The sequence below is a fragment of the Equus quagga genome, unplaced genomic scaffold, assembly GCF_021613505.1.
Source record: "Equus quagga isolate Etosha38 unplaced genomic scaffold, UCLA_HA_Equagga_1.0 153_RagTag, whole genome shotgun sequence".
NCBI classification, from domain to species: domain Eukaryota; kingdom Metazoa; phylum Chordata; class Mammalia; order Perissodactyla; family Equidae; genus Equus; species Equus quagga.
This window is the reverse complement of record NW_025796915.1, coordinates 2,204,936-2,222,376: the sequence shown is the minus strand read 5'-3', so window position 1 is coordinate 2,222,376 and position 17,441 is coordinate 2,204,936. Positions and strand designations below refer to the sequence as shown.

General features: G+C 56.0%; 1 protein-coding gene across 1 annotated transcript; it reads left to right on the top strand.

The window, feature by feature from the left end:
• Positions 1–4,739: 4,739 nt before the first annotated feature.
• On the top strand, positions 4,740–17,374 carry LMAN1L (lectin, mannose binding 1 like). The gene is made up of 13 exons (XM_046650112.1): positions 4,740–5,253; positions 7,607–7,761; positions 7,875–7,982; positions 8,074–8,132; positions 9,673–9,772; positions 10,150–10,270; positions 11,101–11,156; positions 11,719–11,851; positions 12,161–12,312; positions 13,440–13,507; positions 14,341–14,464; positions 15,113–15,240; positions 16,298–17,374. The coding sequence occupies exons 1-13, from the start codon at positions 5,076–5,078 to the stop codon at positions 16,425–16,427; spliced, it is 1,512 nt and encodes a 503-aa protein (XP_046506068.1). The 5' UTR covers positions 4,740–5,075; the 3' UTR covers positions 16,428–17,374.
• The last annotated feature ends 67 nt before the right edge of the window (positions 17,375–17,441 follow it).

Here is a 17,441-nt window from a genome sequence, read left to right as displayed (position 1 = left end):
CTGCGGTCCAGCTGCCATCATCCCCTGGCCCAGAGGAGCAGCTTCCTCGCCTCCCCCAGTCCATCCTCTCTGCACACTGCCTGACTCATTTTCCTAAAACCAGACCATTCAGTAACAAATATTTGAATACCTGCTGTGTGCTAGGACTGGAGTTCAGCAGTGAGCAAAACAGACCCTGTGGAGTTCACAGTTAGGAAGACAGTCAGACAATTACAAACTGATAAGTGCTGTGGAAGAAACATGTATAATATGGGAATCGGATCTTGTCTATAGATCAGGGAGGGCTTCTTGGGAGAGGCAGTATGTACGCTGAGATCAGAAGGACGAACAGGAGGTATGGCGGGGGCGGGTAGCAGTATTCCAGGAAGAGATGCTGAGACTCGTGGGAGGGCAACTGGTTCCAGGATCTCCGAGAAGGCCAGTGAAGATGTACAGTGAGCGCAAGGCTGAGAGGTGTGAAATGGGCTTGGAGAGGTGAGGCTGTGGCAAGGTCTGGCTTTCATCACACAGAGCCATCGGGAGCCAGCGACAGGTTCTGAGCAGGAGGGTGACATGTCAGACACATGTTTTTGAAATGACCATCCTGGCTACTGGTGGAGAGGATCTGAGGGGAGCACAGTAAGGACTCATCCATGTGAGAGACAATGATGGGAGTGGACAGACTCTAGAGAGATGTGAGAGGTGAAACTGACCGAACTTGGTAATGGATTTCGGATGAAGGTGAAGGAGAGAGTGGAGCCATACAACTCCTGATTACCGGGAAGGGTGTGGGAGGATGGGAACCAAGAAACCCATGTTTAGGAGGAGACATCATGAGTTCTGTTAGGGACATCTTGAATTTTAAGTGTGCCTTTGAAACTGCCGAGAGGTGTTGAGTAAGTTATTGGAACCCAGAGGCTGGAGAGGGAAATTTGAGAGTTATCAGCAAGTGGCTTGTCCATGAGGCCATGGCAAAGAGGAAGTCACTTTGAGAGGACATGCAGAAGAGAAGAGGGCCCAGGACCAAGCCTCGGGGGCTCAACATTCAAAGGTGAAGAAGAAAAGGCTGGCCAAGCAAGGTGCAAAGGAGGAAGTAGGAGTCCTTGCTTTGGAGGCCGAGGGACAGGCCAAGAAGGAAGAACCAGCAGGTCCCGCTTCCCGGAAAACAGAGAGGGAGACTGAGCCAGCCCCTTGTTGTTAGCCATGAGGAGGTCGCTGGTGACTTTAGCAAGACCTGAGTTGTGTGAGGGCAGATTCCAGATTACAATGGCTAGAGGAGGGTGCGAGAAATTCAGGAAGGTTGACGATCTGGAGAAATTTAGCTGTAATGGAGAGGAAAGAGAATGAGAGAGGATTTTTAAGATGGCAGAGGCTTGAACAAATTTGCCAAAGGGAAGGACATTTACCTTCGAGTCTGCGTACCGGGAGGAGGGCAGGAAGAATGGAGGGGCAAGAGTGGTAGTGATGGAAGGTAGAGCGTTCCTTGGAGCAGGGAAGGTGGCTGGAGTCCAGAGCATGAGTGGGAATGGGCCGGTGATGGGCGAGGGACTGCCCACGGCGAAACTGCAGAGGAGAGAGTCAGGCCGAGGCGCGCTGGTGAATGTTTAACAGCCAGATCTGGGGCAGGGGTGAGGCGGGGGGCTCCGATTCATAGTTTGCTGATACCTGTGATGTAGTCTCTCACCATAGCCCATTTCAAGCTACCGACCTGACTTCACTGAATGCAGGAGTTGGGGAGATTTTGACCACCGGCTCTCACTAGCTGTCCAAGCCAATTGGGGTTCAGAAACTGGCAAATGGTGCCCCTGGCCATGGGGTCACAAGAGGGGCCAGGCAGGCGACATAACAGAGAATTGGACAGGTGGGACAAAGGAGAGTGAAGGGGCAGCGTCCAGTTGATGGGGACTTGCAGGAATGCAGGCCCAGGGAGCAGATGTTGCACCTTTCTGCCTGGTCGCATGCGTGTCCCCACCCTCGATTCCTGCATCACTTCCTGTTTCTTACTTAGTTTACGGGGTTTTTATTTTCTCCCTCTTTCTTTTCTCTCATACTTCCCTTCTGCTCTGTGCTGGCCACTGGCATATCATAGATGCGCAAAACAGTTCTCACCCTGAAGGAACTCATAGAGTGATGGGGATCCCACTCGGGACTCAACTTGGTGCCAAGGAATCTGGCGGGCAGCACCCACCACCAGCACCAAGCGGGGGGCAGGGGAAGGAGGCCAGAGGTGGCTTCTCAGACACTTGGAGCCCAGGCAGGGACAGGGAGCAAGGGCAGTCCTGGCAAAGGAAGGGCACTGCCCAGGCAGAGGTGGTGAGGTGCGACAGCCTGCCAAGGCGCTTCTGTGCAGCCAGGGCTAAGGTGCCAAGGGATGCGGTTTGGGATCAAGTAAAGCTGAAGGGAAAGCAGGGCCCAGGCTCCACCTGGCTTTGCAGGCCCCATGAGGAGCTTAACTTTATGCAGAGATGATCAGGAGCAATTGAAGGGTTTAGGACGGAAGAGTGACATGGTCAGCTGTGCATTTTAGAAAGATCTTTCTGGTGGCAGTCTGGCCGGAGAGAGGGAGTGTCCAGAGTGGAGAGAAGGGGATGTGGTGGGGAGGCTGCAGTCAGCCAGGCAGGAGGTGATTGATGGTGGCCTGGGCTGGGGAAGCTGGTGGGAGGAGAGGAAGTGAACACAGTTGACGTTTTCCTGAGCTGAGTGCTCACTGTCTTTAGGCCCTGTTTTAAGTACAATAGATGTATTATCTCGGTAACCCTCCAAATGACTCTTGGAGACATACGCTATTATCATCTACATTTTACAGATAAGGAAACTGAGGCCTGGAGAGATCAAAGAGTCAGGTCTCAATATGAGGGTGGCAAGAGCAAACTGAAGGGCTTGCTGATGGCTGCTGAGGAGGTGAGGCAGAGGAGGGCATCTGGGAGATTCCAGTCTCTGGCTTGATAAGGTGGGGGCACCATCCATGAGACCCCAGCTCTGAAGGAGAATGGGCCAGGGGTTGGAAAGAGGAGTTCAATTTGGACATGTTGTCTGGGGGCCTTTGTGACATCCAAGGAGAGATGTCCCCTGCAGAGTTGGATATTCAATTGAGCCCGCAGCTCCGGGAGAAGCCAGGCTGAAAGTAGAGATTTGGGGATCAGGGGCACAGCAAGGGTGCTTGAAGCCATGGGCATGGACAAGCTTGGCCAAGGAGCACGTGGAGAACAGCCGTAAGGAGCCCCCGTGTCAGAAGCCAGGAGGGAGAGCAGTGGCAGAGACACAGCTAACGGGCAGCCTGGGGGCAGGGGAGAGGCAGGTGAGCCTTGAGGGGCCTCAGAGCATGGGGCAGGGGAGGGGACGAGAGGATGTGAAATGTCCACAGCATTTCACGTTGCAGAGACCGGGCAGAGAAGTGTCCACCAGGCACAGAGAACAGGGGCCATTGGCAGGCCTCAGTGGGGTGGTATTCGTGGGGCGGTGGGGCAGGAGCTGGAAGGACTGAGGGGGAGGCAGGGCAGCAGGGCTGGAGTGGGCCCACCTTTCCATAGCTGGGCCATGAAGGTGATGGGGAGAGCGGGTGGAGGTGGCTGGGGGCTTAGTGTTGAGAAATGAAGTTTTTCTTTTTTTTTCCTTAAAGATTGGCACCTGAGCTGACATCTGTTGCCAATCTTTTTTTTTTTCTTCTTCTTCTTCTCCCCAAAGCCCCCTAGTACATAGTTGTATATTCTGGTTGTACGTCCTTCTGGTTGTGCCATGTGGGAAACCACCTCAGTGTGGCTTGATGAGGTGCCATGTCCACGCCCAGGATCTGAACCGGCGAAACCCTGGGCCACCAAAGCGGAGCACACCAACTTAACCATTCGGCCACAGGGCGGACCCCAAAAGTTTTTCTTTTAGCATATCTGAAAATTTCCCATTTACAGCCTTGATTTTAATTAATTTGTGGGGCTTCGGTAGCTTAATCCTACTGGGGACCCAAAAGTACAGTAAAACTTCAGCTATCCAGAATTCTCGGCAAACAAGCCACTCTGGAAAACCAACATTTATTTGGATAAAAATATTTGAAATAAAGGATTTCTTACTTTTTAAAAACTTTTTTTTATGGAAAATATCAAACATACAAAAGTAAAGAGAAGAATATAACAAACTCCCATGTCCTCACTGTCGAACTTTGACGGTTATCAGCACAAAGTTCTGTGCCATCCACACCCCATTCCCCCCAAGCTCTGAGATATTTGGAAGCAGATCCTAGACATTATAGCAATTCATCCAAAAGCTTTAGTACATTTCTCCAGAAGACAAAAGACTTTTAAAAAAACATAACCACAGGGGCTGGACTGGTGGTGTAGTGGTTAAGTTCACAGGTTTGGATCTCAGGCGTGGACCTACACACGGCTCATCAAGCCATGCTGTGGCAACATCCCACACACAAAATAGAGGAAGACTGGCACAGATGTTAGCTCAAGGACAGTCTTCCTCAGCAAAAAGAGGAGGAATGGTGGCGGATGTTAGCTCAGGGCTAATCTTCCACAAAAAAAAAAAAATTAGGCTCCAAACAAGGCCCACATGTTGCATTCATCTGCTCTGTGTCTTAAGGCTCTCTTTCTTTTTTTTCATATGATCTATTTCTTGGGGAAACCAGGTATCCTGGAGGCATGAGAATTTGGGAACATGGGAGAGAGCTGAGCACCACAGCAGAGAGCAGGACAGGGGAGGGTGGGGACATCCATCTTCGGGAAGGAGGCAGGATGTGGAGGCCCATCCCCCAGAGCAGGGAAGAAAGGTCAGCTGCTGAAGGGTAGGCCTATCCCAGGAGTCCCCAAGGCCCCTCAGCTGCTGGAGCTGAGGAAGGTAGAAAGATGGCCCCAGCTGAGTCAGGTTGGCAAGGGGTCTGGCTGCCCCCATCAGGCTGGTGGTAAGCGGGGCGGGGCCTGAGGTGAGGCCTGGAAAGAACAGGATGTCTGTGTTGGGGAGGAAGGGAGGGAGAGGACAGTGCCAAAACCCAGCTCCTGGCCAATCCCCAGCTCCTCCCCACTTGGCCCAGTCCCAGGAGCCCATCCCTGGCCTCTCAGCTACCAATCTACCCTGGGGCCCGGCCGCCAGATCCCTTCACCATGCCGGTGGTCAGTGGCCCTAAACCCTTGCTCTGCCTTCTCCTCTTTCTGCTCCTGGACCCCTACAGCCCTGAGGGGGGTCGTCCTCCTCAGCGAAGGTTTGAATACAAGCTCAGCTTCAAAGGACCACGGCTGGCTTTGCCTGGGGCTGGAATACCCTTCTGGAGCCATCATGGAGGTGAGGGATGGGGTGGGGACCAGCCATGCCCAGAGCTCCTCAGAGTGCCGGAGGGGCCAGCACTGGGTGGCTGTGACTTGGTGGGAGCAGGCCTACCAGTACTAGCCTCTGCCTAAGATGGGGCCAGGCCTGGGGCAGGCAGTGCCAGGGGCCCCAGGACCCCTCCCAGACTTGTCTCTTGCTCTACCACTACAACCCCATCCCCAGCCACCAGCCTCAATTTCTCCTCTCTGCCCCTCTCCTTCTCCGCCCTAGGACTTCTCTCTTCTCCTTTTCTCTCTCCTTGGGCCCCCTCTCCTCCTCTGCCTCTTGAACCTGTGAACACACACACACATACAGATACACACACACATGCTCACATGCTGAGTCCCAGACAGATGGACTCGAGGCAACTTGGACCAGCACAAACCTCCGCTGTCCTGGCTCCGTGCTGTCAGGCCTTTGGCTGTCCATGAGCACTGGGGGGCTGCCTGCAGGGAACCATCCTCACAGCCAGCTGTTTTGCCAAAGAGGGCGCCAGCCCTGCCCTGTGTGTGTGTTGGGTGGAAGCAGGCATGAGAGCACAGGTTGTGTTCTGGACTTTCTAAAGCCGGAACTACAAAGAGTCTGTCTTTTACTTAGTCTTGTTCACAAAAGGATTTTTGAGGACTTACAAGGACCTATGCAATAGAGAGGAGCTTAAATTAAGAGTGAACCAGAAGAATAAGACTTAGAGTTACAGCTGGGGCATGAAATCAGTCTAGGAATGTGGCTTGTTGCCAAAACACATGCTACAAGTCTGCCCACCCTTCAGAGTTGGGCCATAGATCTGGTTCAGAGCCTCCTAGCAGGCAAAACAAAGAGAGAAAACAGATCAGTCGTGTATTTCTGATGTCTGTGAGATGTAAGTTCTGCGAAACGGCATGATTCCTAAGTGAGACTAGAACAAATATCCCTTTAAGATGGGAGACCCCGTCAGCAGGGTCTTTGGCCCAGTCTTCCTTCACAGAGGCAAAGGAGGGCACTGTCTCTCACAGCACCAAGCCAGGCCCTGCCTCAGGGCCAGGATGGCAGGGCTGGTACCGTCCTCACTGCTCTGGGCCTTGCCACGTCTGGGGTGTCACAAACCATCTAAGGGAGCAGAGGCACATTCTCCAAGATCACCCAGTGATGTGCTCTTTGTCTTTTCATTCACTTATCCTTTTATTGGATTCCCGCCCCCCTCCCCCGTGCCCCTCTGTGCCCAGCCCAGAGAAGAGGGCTGAGTCAGGCCCAGGGAGCCCACAGTCTGGGGCGAGGTGCCATGAACAGTCCACATAAGGAGCATGCATAAGTGTAGCAGACAGTGGGCAATCCTTGCCTCCTGAAAGTCACTTCAGAGGCAAGTCCTTGGTGGCTTCCAAGGCCACAAAGACTTCCGGCCTTGTAGCCTCTGAGCCTCCCCACCCCCAGCCCTGGCCTTTGCCAAGCAAACAGGGTGGATTAGCAGTCTTCGGAAAGTCCTGGCAGGGCCTGGGCCCTGAGCCAGGTTCCAGGCTGGCAGGCCAGAGGGGTGGGGAGCGAGCTGGAATGGGGCCTCTGATCTCCCTTTCCCTGGTTCCTGCCAAGCCTGCCTCAGTTTCTCTCCCCTTTCTTCTCTCCCACCAAATATTGCTCCTTTCTCCCCCCTCTCTGCCACCAGCGATAATTCTCCCACACACACTCCCTCCTTTGCCTTTTCCTAACAGTCCTGCGGTCCAGGTCCCACCTTTGCTTTCATGCTTTCCTCTCCTTGGAACGCCCCCTTGGGCACCCCCAGGCAGCCCTCAGCCTCATTTGTCCACCTTGCAGTGTCCTCCGTGCTTCCACAGCCCAGAGTCCTGACCCTCCACATAGTCCTTCTCTCAATGTGCCCTCCTGTGTCCTGAGGTCTCAGGCATGTCCTTCCCTCCTAGGGCCTGCTTCCTCATCTGAGAGACAGGAAGGGTTGAACACAAATCTCTCTCATGGTGGAAAAAGCTTGTAGTTTGGAGTCAGATGGACCTGAGTTCCAACGCACTTAGTTCCTTGACTTTTCTGAGCCTGGGGTTCCCCATCTGTAAAATGGGGTCTTATAAAAACAGGCCACACAGACTTGTGGTGAGGCTTAAGTGGGAATGCAGATAAAGTGCTCCAAGTGGGTCTGGTGTTAGTTGTCCTCCCCTGGCAAAGGCCCCTCCAGCTGTACTGGGCTCCAGTTCCCGCTTCTTCAGCGGATTCCTGCACCCGTGATTTCATGGCTGGCCTGGAGGTTACCGCCTTCCTCCTCTGGGACCCCAGCCCAGGCCAATGAGAGAGAATGATGGGGGGGCCAGGGGATGGTGGGGCCTGGGCCTTGAGCTGCCCTGGTCCACAGATGCCATCCCAGGCCTGGAGGAAGTGCGGCTGGCGCCATCCATGCGGAACCGGAGTGGCGCCGTGTGGAGCAGGGCCCCAGTCCTCTTCTCTGCCTGGGAGGTAGAGATGCACATGAGGGTGACCGGGCCAGGGCGCCGGGGAGCTCAGGGCATGGTGAGTGGCCCCCACCAGAGCCCGGGAGAGGGGTGAGTCAGGGAGGCAGGCAGTGAGCCTGGGGTTCCAGGGTCCTGCAGGGACCGCTGAGCTGAGCAGCTGGGGACCCGCAGGCTGTGTGGTATACCCAGGACAGGGGCCAAGTAAGCTCTGTCCTGGGGGGTCTGGCCTCCTGGGACGGCATCGGGATCCTCTTCGATTCCTCGGCTGAGGATACCCAGGTGAGTAGTGGTCTCGTGCCTGCCCTCCCGCCCACACCCTCACCCTCCTCCCTGTGCACATGGCTCAGGCTGCTTGTCACCTCCCATGCAGAGCAGCCCTGCCATCCGTGTGCTGGCCAGTGATGGGCACCCCCTCTACGAGCCGCTTGGGTAAGGGCCTGTTTGGATTGACCCCAACCTGATTCCTGGGCTGCAAGGGGCTCAGCAGTTACCCACACTGCCCACTCGTGCCCCTGTCCCAGCCTGTGACAGAGAGCCCACCCCTCCTAGGGCTGTGCCCTCCTTGCTGGATTTTCATAGAGCTAATGGCTGCCACCCTGGAACTCCCTCCCACTTGGTCACAGCTGTGCATCCTCCTGGCTGAGACTAGAGTTTACTTGTTCTCCCTGGGAACTGCCCCACTGAGTCCTCAATTCATTCAACCAATGTCCCCAGGTCATGGGGGGAGTGAAATGACACAAGGTGGGGCCTGGGCTGAGTGTTTTCACTCACATCATCTCATCTGATCCCCAACACTCTTGAGAAGTGGGAATTATTAGTCCCTAGTTACAGGTGAGGACATTGAGGTGCAGAGAGGTGAAGTGACTGGCCCGAGGTCACACAGCCGTGTGCAGAACTGAGATTTGAGGCCAGACTTCCTTGTGGAGGCTCCACGCCCTCTGCCTGCGCAGGCTGCCTGCCTGCCAGTGCGCTACCTTTCTCCCAGATGACATGGCTTCCCAGCCCTCCGGCCTGGCTGCCTCCTCAGTAGCTGGGCCGGTTAGTCAGTGTCTCTCCGCAAACACCCCTTAGCTCATAACAATTAGAATAATTGCTAATGTTTATGGAGCAGAGGTTACTGTACACCAGGCATGGCGCCAAGCACTTCACATTCATTTTCTTAGCTCACCCTCATAAGGACATTATGGGACAACTTCAATTATTATTCTCATTTTAAAGATGGGGAAGCTGGGGTTTGGAAAGGGGAGGGAACTCGCCCAAGGTCACACAGCCAGGAGTGCAAAGGCAGGTGGCTGCTCTGAGCTGGCTTTTCCCTGTTCTGTGCTGGCTTCCTCTTGGCTGAAGGTGGCAGGGACAGGTGCTGTGGTGTGAGCAGCGTCTGTGTCCCCCTGTGCCCAGAGAAACTCAGGACCTCTCAGCTCAACTCCTTCCTCCTAACTCCCCAGAGCCTGCTGCGCTGCTCCTGTCGGGGAGGCAGGCTGGTCATGTTGTTCTTGGCTGCTAGGACGCTTCTCGTGTTGTCTGTCCTGAGTCTGTCCTGCTGCAGTCCAAGCCTGGCAGAAGGGAGAGGAAAGAGAAGCCCCACCCAGAGGCGCAGGGGCACTTGGAGTTTAAGGGAAGCGGGGGAGGGAGGGCAGCCAGAGGAGGTGTGGCCTGGGGGATTGAGGGGCGGAAACCCCACTCTTGGTCCATGTTCTGACCCCTGGGGAAGAGCCACAGGAGGCCCTTGGCCTCTTCTATAAACTCCAAGTGCCAGTACTCTGCCAGGCAGGGCTTGCTGTCCTGCTCCTCTCTCTTCTGCTAAGGGAGCAGACCACAGCAAGGGAGACTCAAGCTAGACAACAGGGACGCGTCCTGTACCAGTGAGGGGGAGTGGCACTGCACACCTGGGCAGAACAACCTCTGGGGCCTCCCCCACTGGCCAGGTCTTGGGTCCTGTGTGGCCCAGCTGGATTCCAAGTGCCCACAGGGATGGAGCCAGCCGGGTGCTGGGCTCCTGCCACCGGGACTTCAGGAACCGGCCATACCCTTTCAGAGCACGGATCACCTACTGGGGGCAGAGGCTGCGCGTGAGTCACCCCTCCTGCTTCTGCAGGTCCTCTGGGTGGGGAGTGCAGATTATAGGGCTTAGAGCTACAGAGTTGCTGTGTGAGTGCCCATGATCCCAAGAGACTCATGCCAGAGACACTACACAGGGTCCCTGGTACAATACAGGCAACACCCACACAGGATCCTCCTCCCTACACAGAATCCTAACTTGCCTGAGCACATCCTTGTGAGGGTTAGCGTGAGACCAGGTGTGCAAGCCCCTCCACGCCATCCTCACACCAAGCCCTGTGGCTGCCTTCCCTCCTTTAGGGCCAGGGAGCCAGTGAGTCAGAAGTGGGGTCAGGGGAGATGGAGTGGGCTCCACCTGCAAGGGGCTCTTTCCCTCCATGCCCCTCAGGTGTCCGTGAACAGCGGCCTCACTCCCAGAGACCCAGACGAGGTGTGCATCGATGTGGGGCCCCTGCTTTTGGCCCCTGGAGGTTTCTTTGGGGTCTCAGCAGCCACCAGCACCCTGGCAGGTGAGGGCCTTCTGGACTGGTAACAGCAGAGGAGCGGTCCCTAGCGAGCCATCCTGAGCATACCTTCCAAGGGAGCACAGGGTGTGAGGCCAGCTACTTCCTCACCATGTGACCTGGGCAAGTCACAAGCCCTCTCTAGGCTCCGTTACCATCTGGAAGGTCATGTCTGCCCCCAAGAAATGTTGAAATTCTCAAATAGGATAAAACACGAGAAGCTTTTATTCTAGTTTGGCCCCATAAGTGCCCCTAGCTGGAAGCTGTGGGGCAAGTGGAGGAGGGAGAGCCAAGAGGGACATTTAGGGAAGTGGAGCGAAGGGATGTGATGTAACGGAGAGTCCATGGAAGGACCCACGGCTGGGAAGCAGGGTGCAACCAGAGGGTGGGAGTCCTTGAATACCAGGACTTTGGTCTTTAAACCCTGGGCACTGGGGAGCCATGGAAGGTTTCTGAGGAGAAGAGTGGCATGGTCAAAGCCATGCTGAGGAGGTGGCCACTGCATGGTTGCCTCTGCCAGCAGCAGCTGTGCTCTTGGGGCCTGAGGGTGTCATGCTCGGTCTGCTGCCAGGGCTCTAGCCCAAGGCTGTCCAGTTTTCCCACTCACTGGGGTCCCACCTCTGGCTGTGTGTGGGGTTCAGCCCTCACAGCCCACCCATCTGCTTGTCTGACCCTCACCTCTTTCCTGTGAAGTGAGCAAGACAAGGGTCAGAGCTGCCCAAAGTCCCCCAGATCTCTTGCCTGCCTGGAATACAAGAGCCTGAGGGGTGAGAGCTGAGTTAAGTGGGCTGCTGGGTGGGGGGGTCTTACCTTCCTTTCTCTACCCCCCTTTCCAGATGACCATGATGTCCTGTCCTTCCTGACCTTCAGTCTGAGTGAGCCAGGTCCAGAGGTGATGCCAGTGCAACCCTGCCCTGTGGGGAGGGGCGGCCCTGGGACCCTTCCCTCCCCAGATGCTTCTGCTCATGTCATGGTGCTGTTAGAGCTGTCATTCCAGCCTTGTCTCTACCTGATCTCTGAGCTCTGCTCAGGCCAACCTTGTACTGGGCAGTGCTGGGGGCCAGAGGTGACTCAGAGTCAGGCCCTGTCCTCAAGGACCTCCCAGGCTGGCGGGAGCTGTGGGAGCACAGAGGAGGGGTCCTAACCAGCCTGGAGGAGATGAGCTTGAAGGAGCTGTGTGGAGGAGTGGAGACCTGAGGCCTGTGAGAGCTGCGGGGTCTGGGCCGCAGCGGGAGGGAAGTGTGTGGGGATGGGCAGTGGAGCAGGGCTAGGGAGCTGAGACTGCAGGGCCTGGCAGCTGAACCGAGGGACAGCCAGCTGGCAGACTCTTCCCTTGCTGGCGTGAATGTTTGTTCAGGGCGGGGAACCGAGCTCCCGGGCGCCCTGTGGGAAGGCTCCCCTCGCCCACGGGTCTCCTACGGGTTTCAGACTGAGTTTTTGTCCTTCTCCTCTAGCCTCCCCCCGAGGCCTTCCCGGAGATGGAGCAGCTCCGCTTGGCAAGGCAGCTAGAAGGTCTGCAGGCAAGGTTGGCCCTGGGCACCAAGGAGGACATGGTTCCAAAGCTGAAGTCTGAAGCCCAGGAAGAGGGTAGGGACCCAGGGAACACCAGGTGGGGCAGGGACCCATTTAGGTGTCACAGGATACTCTTCCCTTTGAACTAGGAGTCCTTTAACCAGTGGGAAGATGGAGGCCTGAGGAGGCATATCTAAACAGGCCCTGGGGCCTGGGTGCTCTGTCCTGTCCCTGCCCCACCACCCAGACGCACCTTCCCGGAGAGAGTATTGGAAGCAAAAGCCACGCCTTTCTGAACCCCCCCTCTCAAAGAAGCCCCCAAATGATAGAATCTATTGCCGCACCCCAGCTGGCTGCCTGTCCCAGCTCTGCTCCAATTCCCAGGGGAAAGGATCTTTGCCCTGGAGGAGACGCTGGGCAGACACAGACAGATCCTGCAGGCTCTCCAGGGTCTCTCTGAGCAGTTGGCCCAGGCTGAGAGGCAATGGAAGAAGCAGCTGGGGCCCCCAGGCCAGGCCAGACCTGAGGGAGCCTGGGTGAGTGACCCCTCAGGCATCCAATGGTCCACCTGCAGGCCTGGAGAAGCTGTCCTCCCTAGGCACTGGGTCCCATGGCACCAGTGGGCTCCCTTTGTCCAGAAAGAGGAGGAAGCACTATTTGTGAGAACTAGTGTCCCCCAAGGTCTGGAGGGAAAGGTGGATAGGGGTAAAATGCTGCACGTGACAGGATGGGGTAGAACCTGCCAGGTGGGGGAGCGTGCAGGAGGGCAGCTCTGCACAAGGAAATGTCCAAGGAGCCACATGGCTGGGGCTGGGGAGAGGAGATGCCAGGTATTTGTATGTGGGTCTGCAGACAAGTGACAGAAATAGACTGGATGCTAATTTGCATGTAGCTCCACATGTGATTTGATTCACATACGGCTTGCTTAATGCTCAGATGCACCAGAATCTCCTGCCATCCTGGCTCCTCCCCCAGGAATCATGCCCCATGTCATCCCCAGCCTAGGGCCTGAGAGCTGAACTCAGTCAAGATGTTAGATGCTAGGCAGAGGAGGCCAGCAGCTCCTGTGGGCTTTGCTGGGTTCTGGCAGCTTGGGACTGAGTCTTGTATCCTTAGGCCAGAGCAGTTAGAGCTGGGCTGCTGGGGTGGAGCAGAGGGGAGGGGCACCGCACTCCAAGCTCTCTGATGCTGCTTCCAGGCCCCGGACCCCTCCTGTCAGATTCCACCCACCCCAGAGAGGGGTGGCCACCTCTTTCAGGTCACTCAGCCAGACAAGGGCCCAAGCACTGGGAGTTGACCAGCATTGGCCCAAGCTTGGACTGTGCCTTGGGGGAAGTGGGAAGAGGGGACTGGACTGGGCCTCTTCCTCCTTCAGGGGCAGAACCACTTCTGGGAAGGGGAGGGACTTTGAGAAAGCCCAGGAGTAGCCACTGTTGTGGGGTTGGGGGGAGACCAACACCCTCAGGGAGAGGGGTTTGAGAGGAGGGAGAATCCAGAAGCCCACATGGAAAATGTGTCCTCAATGTGTCCAAAATGAGGAGGGCCTAGGTAATCTGGTAAGGCCTCTGGAAGTAAAAGGGCTGCAGTGTCCCCGGGGAAGGTGAACTCTGAGGAGAGAGGGGCTGTGCCCTGGGCCCTGGGGAAGAGGCTGGCACTTCTGCAGGACTCTGCCAAAATCAGCACCCTGCTCCATGGACAGCAGACTCTGCTCCAGGACCTGCAAGAGATGAGGTAAGCCCAGGGAGAGGAGGGGTCCTGCGAGACAGGGACGAGAAGTTCCCATCCACCAACTTGCTTCTCTGCCTGAAGCTCCTCCATCAGCCCTGTATTCCTTTCATCATTTCCTGAACACCCAGCACAAAGCCTGGCGCACACAGAGGGGCTGGGGGCAGAATTAGGTTTGTCGAGTTGACTGAATTTAATTGAAATCCAGTTTAAAGTTTTGAAAGTCCTAGTTTAAAAGCAACTGTCCCTGGGAGAGGCCCCGCCTGAGGCCCCCTTCAGGCATTTCCGCCCCAGGGAGGGTCAGTAAATCTGAGCTTTCCTTCAGTGACAGCTCCTGGAAGGAGGAGATGTTCTGATGGGATTCCTGGAGGAAGCATAACCAAGATCAGGCCAAGTTGGAGGAGGCAGTCCCTGACTTCATTTTACCCCGCTCCAACCTCCCAGCATCCCATTCTAGGCCAGGTCTTGGGAGCTACCCGTAGAGCCCTGGCAGCAGGGGGGTCACTTTGATGCCATGAAAGAGGGAGGCTTCAGGCTGGATGCTCGATGCTGGATCCCCTGCTCACTAGATGCTTGGGGTGGGGAGATGGGAAGAGGGAGAGGAGTAAAATCCCCTGGGAGCTGGGAATGGAAGGCAGAGCAGGGAACCTGGGGTTGGGACAGCTTTAGGGAGACCCTTCTCTGAGCTAAAGGAGACTGAGGATCCAGGAAAAAGGTTTGGGGTAAGAAGACTAGCCTCCAAGAAGGTGCTGCCTCTGAGGATTATGAGAAATGGTTAGGAGGTCTGGGTGCAACCAGAAGGGATAGAGTCATCTCCCTTGGTTTCTATCCCCCACCAGGGATGCAGCTGCCCACGTGGTCTCAAGAGCCCAGGTCTTCTACCTGCCTGTAGGCACCAAGCATCATTTCTTAGAGTTGGCCCAGATCCTGAGCCTCCTGCAGAAGGACCTTCGGGGCCCAGTGGTGAGGGGGAAGGTACTGTGGGGGCTCCATCCCTGAGGTCTGGGTTTAGCCTCCTTCTTCCAGCACTTCTGCCTTTACCCTCTGCTCCCGGGACCCCTAGTTGGCACACCTATGTCTGTGTCTCTGTGTGTATGCACACGCGCACACAGAGACAGATGTCACCTTCTCTCTGCCCTCTCTGCTCTCTAGAGAGTCCCACAGACTGTCAGTGCCAGCAGGGCCCTGGAGACCACCTGGTCCAATATCCTCAATGACCAGAAGGGAAATGGGAGTGGGCCGTGCCCAAGATCCTTTAGAGCTCCAGGGTGAAGCCCATGCTTCCTCTGCCCCTGCCTCATCTTGCTCTTTCCCTTGCCCTCACCATCACCCTGTCTTTTGCTCTCTACTTCTCTCTCTCATCTCTAGACCCTTTGGCCTCCTGACTATCCCAGGCCCCAGGCCTTCCCAGCTGTTCCCACAGATGGAGCCGTAGGAGCTGGGGTGGGGGGAGGGCAGCTTTGTCCTCTGCCTATCTCCAAGTGCCCCAGATGAGAGCCAGGGTACCCCAAGCCTGGGAGAGGGAAACAGAGCCCACACATGGCCTGGATTCCAGGTCCCCTCCCTCCTGTGTAAGAGACTGGTCCAGGGCCTTACAATGTCCTCTTTCAGAAAGCAGGAGCCAAGGACCCTCACCCACCTGGCTGGCTCCCAGGGGCCTCCTCATGCCTGCGGCCAGGCATCTTCCTGTTCTTCCTCCTCATCCAGACTGTAGGATTCTTCTGCTATGTGCACTTCAGGTGGGCCTTCTCATGGGCAGGACTTCCCACACCTACCCGGCATCTCTTGGTTCTAGGCCATAGCCATCTTATTGGAAAGAGGCGGCACTAAGGCCCAGGGGGAACCTGCCTGGCCCACCAACTGGCAAGGAGCAGTGCCCAGGCCAGGATCCATTTTTCCAATAGCCTCTACTGACCACCTGCTCAGCCGCTGGTCCCATCTGGGTCCTGTGCTCACAGAGCTCATTCTGTAGTGTGAGAAACTGACACGTAATTGATAGTCACATGCTATGTGGTCAGTGCCATGATGGCAGGAAGCTCAGGGGCAATAAGAGTACAGTAAAAAGCACTTAACCCAGCTTGGGGAGATCAGGGAATAAACCTGGAAGGGCCATTTGATGTGGGTCATCAAGTCCAACCAGGGGTTTTTCCAGCCTTACAAGATAAGTAAAAGGCATTGATGCAGAGGGAACAGCATGAGAAAAGGCAAGGAAGCATGAAAAAAAGCATAGTATTTTGGAGAAAAAAGTGCTAAGTTCAGTACTGTCAGAGCAAAGGATGGGACCAGTTTGTGAATCTGGGCAAAGAGAATTAAAAAGGTTGGGGAGAGGTCACTATTTCTGCTTGGTGGGTATTTGTTGAATGAATGAAACATTTAGATATATAGGGTGTGCTAAGGGGCTCAGAAATGGGACTGACAGTCCTTGTTGGTGAAATTCCAAGACAAGAAGAATCATTGTGGGTGGGGTGGTCCCAGAGGAGGAGTGAAATGTGCTGAGCTTTAAAAAGCAGAGTAGGAGAGGACAGCCTCCAGGTGAAGAGAACAGCAAGGTACAAGGTGGAAATGATGACAGGGCTATGTATTACATAGGAGTGTAATGGTGGCTAGAGCCACCTGGACAGACCTTGAATGCCAGGGGGAAAGTGTGGTCCTGATGGGGAGGCCAAGGAAGCCATAAAGGTCCCATAGCAGGGAGGCTGTGGTCCGTGAGCATAGGGAGATGAGTGTGGGAGCCTGGTTTCAAGAGCCCAGTAGGGAGAAGTCCAAGTAACCTTCTTCTCCTCTCCCTGGCAGCAGGCAGGAGCAGGACCAGAACCGTCCAGACTATTTGTCCACAGGCAGCCTTCCTCTGAGTCCGGCACCACCCATCCCTAGGGCCCTGGGGGTTCTAAGGAGGCAGCCCCTCTCTCCCGGCATGCATGCATGACCCACCTCAAAGCCCTGAAGGAATGTCCACTTCTCATCACTGGGAATTAAATAGTGTCTAGCTGGGCGGAGGGCTTGGCCAGTATCCTCTCCCTCTAGGTGCCCAGCAACTACCCATACCTTAGCTTCTGCAGAGCTTCCACCTTATTAAAGATGACTTCCCTCTCCCCATGCTGTGCTATGCTCATTTACCTTCCAGCTGCACCTTAATCTCTCTGAAGACTTCCCCCTTTTCTGGACAGGTAGCTGAGAGTGGGCTCCAAGTACACAAGGAGGCCAAGAGCTGGCTTTAATGCCAAAAGACCAGACACCCCGCAGGCCTTGAGTCCTGGACTATGGAGGGAGAGAGTCATAACAGTATAATTCTGTCCCTCCAATTCACCCAGAACAAGAAGTGGTGTCTCCAGGTACCCTTCCTAGCTCAGCCAGCATCACCTTGAGCAACTCTGTCCTGCCCTCCCCTCCTCCCCGCTCAGTTCCAGGGGTCAGCAGGGCAGGCACGTGACCAAGAACTCTAAGAGGCAACCCATGGAGCCATGATTGGGATTCCCGCTCTCTGGTCCCCCCTCCCTTCCCCAGCCTCAAGCTCTTTGGGCAGCTGCTGGGGAAGCAGGTTGGGGAGAAGGATGGGGTGGGGCCCAGGGCTGAATCTTTGTCCCTTGCTTTTACTCCGATCTCCCAGCTGAAATCCTATCAGCGACCTGGGAAAGGAGGAAGTGGGCGGAGAGTAGGAAGAAAGGTTCAGGGCACGAATCAGCGAAACCCCTTTCCCAGGGGAGCGACCCCACCCCCAAAGGCCCTAATCCATTGTCAGCAGTGCCCGGCTGAGCTTGGGGTTGAAGGAGGCACGTGGGGTAGGCGGGAGTGTGGGGCCGGCACGTGGTCCAGCCTCCTCGGCCGCGTGCAGGCCCCCCGCCCCCCGAGAGGAGGGGTTTGGGGAAGTAGGGGCGGGCCGGGCGGGGGCCGGCGGCGGGAGCTGTCCGCGAGCCCTAGTGCTGAAGTAGGCTCGGACGAG

Coding starts and splice junctions, on each gene's coding strand:
- LMAN1L (XM_046650112.1), top strand. CDS start 5,076: ATGCCGGTGGTCAGTGGCCCTAAACCCTTGCTCTGCCTTCTCCTCTTT. Junction 8,133..9,672: donor CCCCTCTACGAGCCGCTTGG/GTAAGGGCCTGT, acceptor AAGTGCCCACAG/GGATGGAGCCAGCCGGGTGC. Junction 11,852..12,160: donor GTCTGAAGCCCAGGAAGAGG/GTAGGGACCCAG, acceptor TCCAATTCCCAG/GGGAAAGGATCTTTGCCCTG.